The sequence below is a fragment of the Cibotium barometz genome, chromosome 3, assembly GCF_041138505.1.
Source record: "Cibotium barometz isolate CiBa-2024 chromosome 3, ASM4113850v1, whole genome shotgun sequence".
In the NCBI taxonomy this organism is placed as follows: Eukaryota; Viridiplantae; Streptophyta; class Polypodiopsida; order Cyatheales; family Cibotiaceae; genus Cibotium; species Cibotium barometz.
Genome location: NC_141048.1, coordinates 191,124 through 197,817, shown reverse-complemented (window position 1 = coordinate 197,817; position 6,694 = coordinate 191,124). Strand labels below are relative to the sequence as shown.

Below are 6,694 nucleotides of genomic sequence, written 5' to 3'. Positions count from 1 at the left end.
TCATCATTAAGGATGTAAGACATCACTCAGATGTTACACCACAAAATGACTGACTTGAAATGATAACAATATGTATGACCATTGTTATAACAAACGACTGAGCTCAAGCTAGATGCCGAGATTAATGCTAATGCCAATTGAGGAATTGTTACTTCTATCAATCCCAACAATGAGATTCAAGAATTAATGTGAAAGCACATTATGGGGGTAATCTACTATACTCTTATCTTGGTTAGCTACATACCTAGTAGTAGAAGGAGATGTGATGTTCCTATAATCTACCATCATTGTTATAATTTGTGTGAAATATTAGAGGCTAGAACTCAATGTCTATTTCACCAACCAAACGTGGACTTGTAGAGTCCTATTTGATGGTGGGTAGTCAACTTATTTTGTGCATTTAGTGGTATGTGGGCTTCATAGTGGAGGGTGAAGTATCCAAATCACATCTCCAATGCCCATCACCTCTTGCTGGCAAATTTTTAGAGTTGGTGATAAGGGGAATGGTTTTGTAACCCATGGTGGTGAAGAATACCTAGCCACAGTGATTAGTGTTGCTAAAGATTTAGATGCAAGCAACTCTAGCTACTCTAGCCCAGGAGTCTTGGACTCATTCAGCATATAGATTACTAACTTCAGAAATGACACATGCACAGTTGCCAGCTCTGTATGCTAGTGACCAAATATGCAGCACATGAGTTACATCACTACATGTAGTGATGAGATCATGGGAGTATTTTGGTGTGACACATTTTGTGCCATCCACTCAAGCTGGGTGTGGCAAGCCTAAGCATATGAAGCCTTGAAAGGTTTGGACATGATATTGAATCTATAGCTCATCATTAAGGATGTAAGAAACCACTTAGATGTAACACCACAAAATGACTGAGTTGAAATGATAGCAATATGTATGACCACTGTTATAACAAACAATTGAGCTAAAGCTAGATGCCGAGATTAATGCAAATGCCAATAGAGGAATTGTTACTTCTATCAAGCCCAATGAGATACAAGAATTAGTGTGAAAGCACATTATGGGGGTAATCTACTATACTCTTAACATGGTTAGCTATATACTTAGTAGAAGGAGATGTGATGTTTCTACAATCTACCATCATTGTTATAATTTGTGTGAAATAGAAGGCAATGTCTATTTCACCAACCAAACGTAGACTTGTAGATAATTACAACGATTAGAGAATAATTGAAGGAACAACTTGAACGTTGGGATTTTGTGAGATCAATTGACTCTCTCCTCTACTCCAACTTGTAAGATAGATTTCCTTAGTTACATAGCTAATACTATATAACTTCCCATGTAGGACAATTTAAAAGTTATTTTTCACCACTAGGGATAACTTTTGTTTTATATATACATGCATACGTATATGTACATATATACACGTACATATCCATAATCTATCTATCGATAGAGAGCGCGCGCGAGAGCTATATAGGTTTTTTTTATGGTTACAAAATGGTTGCCTGAACGAAAGGTCGGCGGTCATTCAAAGATTAATCTCACGACTCACAATGCACACGATGCATACATTGTTACACACAATCACAGGAACAGCACATGTAGACAAACAGAACCATTTTCTTTTTTGGAAACGCAGGTCTGGCATTTGTACATGCATGTCACGTGCACGGAGAGTGATTATTTATTTTATTTCTTATTGGGCATCCTGCACAAAGCCTCTTGACGTCCACATGCTGCTAGGCGCGAACGTTGGAGACGTAAACACCGAGGCGATCGATGTTGGTGCCGGCACCGCCGAAGAAGCCAAGAATTTGGGGTTGGACAATCTGGCCATTCCTGGCACTCGGAAAATGGGTGGTGACGTTTGAGGCAGAGAGGCCCACAGCCACCACGCCAATGTGGTTAGGATCGCCGGAGAAGTATCCGGAATCACGAGCGACGGTGACGGAGATGTTACTTAACGCCTCGAGCGCCCCCGTTGCCGGGTTGAACTGGATCTGCACCGTGAACGAAATGAAAAGCAATATTAAAAAGACGAGTTAAGGTAGAAGAACGTGACGTAATTGTGAGAGGCGCTCTCTAACTCGTTACTCTCCTACCTCCTTTGTGCTGCCCACGCGGGAACCGTGAAGCTTCGTGCTTCCGTTGCCGTACACAACCTCCAAGCCCCGGAGTATTTCCGTGTAATAAATGGTGACCTTCGAAACACCTGAGTTATGCCATCCGTCGTCGAAGGCGTCACCGCCAGCGCCCCCCCAAGGCCCAAGAATCACCGCTGCATCAGCCTGCAGAATCATGAAGCATACTAATTATTCAATTAGCTACTATAGCCAGCTATCAAATATCATACCAATTAGAAGTACGTACTTACCTGGGCAGAACTAGACATCTCGCTAAATCTGTTGTTGCAAAGTGGAGGAAAGGAGGAAAGGCGTTGGTGCCGATACAATGCAATGCGCTGGTGTGCCGAGCTCTGCTTCTTATGTATAGACGGGCGCCCAAGACTCGTTGTGGAGTCGAGGACATGATCACCGACCTAAGCTGCTAAGCATTTCTCTCGTGCTCTGTCCTGCCTTGTCACCGCGTCGCTCTGATCTCTTGTCACAGTGTCAGAAAAAGAAAAATTAGACGTCTCGCCTCCACTAGCTTGTCCTCTCTCTCTCTCTCTCTCTCTCTCTCTGTCTCTCTCTCACACGCGGGCGCGCGCACACACACTCTCTCTCTCGTTTAATAGCACATGCCCATGCTGATTCGTAATCCACACCAGTCTTTCTGTCGTTCTCATGGCCAAAGTACGCGGTCCTTTGTAGGCACGCCGGGCGGGTCGCCCCTTCGAGTACACATGCTGATTCATAATCCTTATCCAGGATTCTCATTACAATAGTCACTCCTAGCACAATGCTGATTCTTTCTTTCGTTCTCATGGCCACATCACGTGGTCCTTTGTAGGCACGTGGTCCTTTGTAGGCACGCCAGGGTGGTTCGTCCCTTTAAGTACACATCTACAGCTTTCTGTGATTGAATTGCCGCGTAACCTAACCACATGGCTGCTATGAAAGGGCATAGGTATACAGTTGATCCTTCCTTTTCAAGGCTATTATCTCCTGAAATATATATTGCCCTTATATTTTTTATTTTCTATATTTAAAAGAGAAACAGGATCACACATTGGTGAAACATATAAAAGATATATCAATGAACACAAGGGTGCCACATAGTAAAAACATAGAAGCGATGGGAGTCTTACGTCGAGTCGAGAGTGAATGTCAGCTTGAAGATGCGATTAAAGAGACCGTAATACTACAGCAACAAACACCAAATATATATCTTTATTTTTCTCTTCATTTTCTTCAATATAAAGAAAGTGAAGAGAAATTTGAAAAACGTCCTCCCCAAAGAGAAGAGACTCTTTCTCTTCTTCCCTTTGTTCTTCTTCTCATAAGGACAAAAACAAGAAAAGTATTCTTCGACACCTCTCTCTTCTTCCCCTAGTATAGAAGAAGGAAAGATGGCAATGACATGGCATAAGATAAAAAAAGGTAAAGCAGAGAGAAGACTTAAACTATTGACCTTTCTTTGATGACATGTTTACATTATTAATCTATTTAGAAAACCAAACAAAATAAAACATAAGACAAATTAAATAACCTAAAAATATTCACAAAAGATAAGTGATAAGTAGGGGTAATGAGCGAGGGTAAGGATACTACTCCCCCATTAGGATTCCCGGAGTAGGGTGCATGTACATTCTCCCATCAGTGTAGGAGGAAAAAGGGTAAAGAAATGGGAGTGGTGCATATTCAAAGCCTCCTGGGTGCATATAAAAACTCAAAACTTTCACTACAAGAGATCTACCCATAGTAATGATGTGCAATATTTTTGGCGAGAGTTTTTTTCAAGTATGCGATCTCTTGGGCCTTAGTATTATTGTTAGTAGAAGTTTTCGGTACTTGCATCGATATGTGGATTGAAATGTGTGTCGATATTTACATCAAAATTTACTTACAATATTTTATCAAAAATATTAGTGAATATATTTGATTTTAGAATATAATAGAAATTTTATGATTATTCATCCTATATAAGGTCCATGGCTCCAAAGGCTCACTTCAAACACAAGATTAAAAGGGAATTCGTTACCATCCATAGAAGGATATGAGCATGTACTGTCAGTAAATCCAATAGATGATGATGAGCCCTCCTCATGTATATATTAATTGATTCTCAATGACATCATCGTCTCCATAACATTTACATTATGAGCATATCTTTCGTTACTTTCTAAAGCATTGGGGGTTTATCACCTTCTTCTATTTCTTCCTTAACATCCTTATCTTTAAATATGTGTTTGCTTCGAGGTGCAATTTATATTATATATACCACCATTTTGATTCTAACAAAGCTGGTTGGAAATGTTGGAATTAGGGATAGGGTTGCAACAATGCACACACACAAGATAGAGAAGCTTGAGAGCACACAAAGTCACTAGATTAGAATGAACAAATGTGTGCCAGATACAAAAGATAATTACACACCCCAAAATGATTAGATAAGAGGGTGTACATACGCATGGAGGGAAAAACCTCATAGTGAGGGAAAAAGTGCCATGACGGTCCTAAGTGTGTTCACACACAATACTACCATATAATGCTACAAATCCCCCCTTGGAGTCATAATGTGAACATGTATAGGACATGGCCGATCAATGCTGAAAAGGTAGTAAGCCCAAAGCTTTATGAAAAGCTTTAAACTTTTCATTAGAAAGAGCCTTTGTAAATAAAGCTGCCATGTTGTCATGTGTCGGTACATAGACAAAGATGATCTCTGCTGTAGAGAGTCTTTCCCTAACAAAGTGGTAATGCACCTCAATGTTCTTAGTGCGAGCATAAAACACTCGGTCCCTCGTAACTTCTAATGGGCTCTGGCTGTTAGTGAAAATCGTAGTACTATACGACTGTCCAACACTCAAATCAGCATAAGACATCTAAGCCACACACACTGAATTGTAGTTGTAAACGTTGCCCCTGTACTCAGCTTCAGAGCTGAAAGTGGCCACTGTAGGTTGCTTCTTGATGCTGAGCCATGATATACATGAATCACTAAGGCAAAAGCAAAACCCACTAGTGGACACTCGTATGTCATAACATCCATCCCAATATGAATCACTAAAAGCATGCAGCTGTGACTCACCCCCCTTTGGATAAAACAATCCAAAATACTGAGTGCCCTACAAATAGCAAAAAACTCACTTGATAGCCTACCAATGCTTCGTACTTTGGCCATGTATAAATCTTCTCAACTATGAGACCGCATACTATATATTTGCCTTCGTGTTGCATACATAAAGAAGGGATCCAACAATCTGCTGATACAAACTAGCGCCAAGAGTCTCCTCCATCTTGAAGACTAAGTCGAGTACCTGTCTCCATAGGTGTAGCCACAAAGGTTTACAGTCTTCAAGATTAAACCTCTTTGATAGCTTTTGTATATATTTAGACTACAGCATAACAATGTCATCATTGCGCTGCATAAACTGAATCCCTAAATTATAATGCAAGGACTCCAAATCTGACATCTCAAATGATCACCTGCAAATCAGTCTTAAAGGCTAAAATCTGATCTATATCGGGTCGTGAGCAGCACGCAGAGATTTAGTATTCATGTGATCACAAGATTTTTTGTGATAATAACACATGTGAACAAGTTATTCACATGTTCTCATGTTACCGTTCACAAAATAACAGGTCACTTGCCATTTGGGAACCCCTTAAAAGCTTGGCTACACATGGGAATAAGCTATTCACATGTTCTCATGTTACCATCTTCACATAATAGCAAGTCAGTGGCCACCTAAGAAGATTTTTTATGCCCGACAAAGATAATTTTTTTAGGCCCTTGTGAAAGCTTTGTGAATACAACATGTGATCACAAGATTTTTTGTGTTATTAACATATGTTATTAACATGTTCACATGTTCTCATTTACGTCAGTGAAATCCCTGACAGCACGTCATCAACATATAGAATGATGACAAAAAAATGTGTCCTTACTCCTCTTCACATAGAGGGTACTCTCTATTGGACTGTTGCAAAAATCATTTGCAACCAAGTATGCATGAATCTTCTCATACCATGCTCTAGGAGCCTGCTTAAGGCCATAAAGAGCCTTTTTCAACCTGCATGCTTTAGACTCTTCTCCTTTCACATCAAAACTAGGAGGCTTCGATACATACACCTCCTCATGTTAGTCACCATTCAAGAATTCAGTCTTAATTGATGTACATTCCACCCATGATGTGCTACCAAAGCAATGAGACACCTAATGGTAGTCATACAAGATGTGGGTGCAAAGGTCTCATCATAATCAATGTCCTTTTGCTCGGCATACCCCTTTGTAAACAAGTCTGCTGGCCTTGTAGCGATCAATGCTACCATCTTCTTTGCATTTTAACTTGTAAACCCACTTAGTACCAATGGTCTTCTTGCCATGAGGTAGATCTATCAAATACCAGGTGTCATTCTTGAGTATAGAGTTATACTCATATTGCATATAGCATGCATCCAATGATCGTCATCCTGTGCTTCCTCAAAGGAAACAGGCTTCTCGTCATTACATAAAGTAGAAATGAGAACATGATCCACATGAGAAAAATCTGCATAATGAGAACCTGCATGAGTTCTACTAGGTAAAGGAGCTGCCAACTTTCTATCC

General features: G+C 40.2%; 1 protein-coding gene across 1 annotated transcript; it reads right to left on the bottom strand.

Annotated features, from left to right (window-relative positions):
- Window positions 1–1,582: 1,582 nt before the first annotated feature.
- On the bottom strand, window positions 1,583–2,688 carry LOC147639572 (jacalin-related lectin 9-like). Its single transcript, XM_086825476.1, has 3 exons — window positions 2,355–2,688; window positions 2,083–2,268; window positions 1,583–1,980 (listed from the first exon to the last, which is right to left on the bottom strand). Exons 1-3 carry the CDS (start codon window positions 2,370–2,372, stop codon window positions 1,720–1,722), a joined length of 465 nt encoding a protein of 154 aa, XP_086681602.1. The 5' UTR covers window positions 2,373–2,688; the 3' UTR covers window positions 1,583–1,719.
- Between the last annotated feature and the right edge of the window lie 4,006 nt (window positions 2,689–6,694).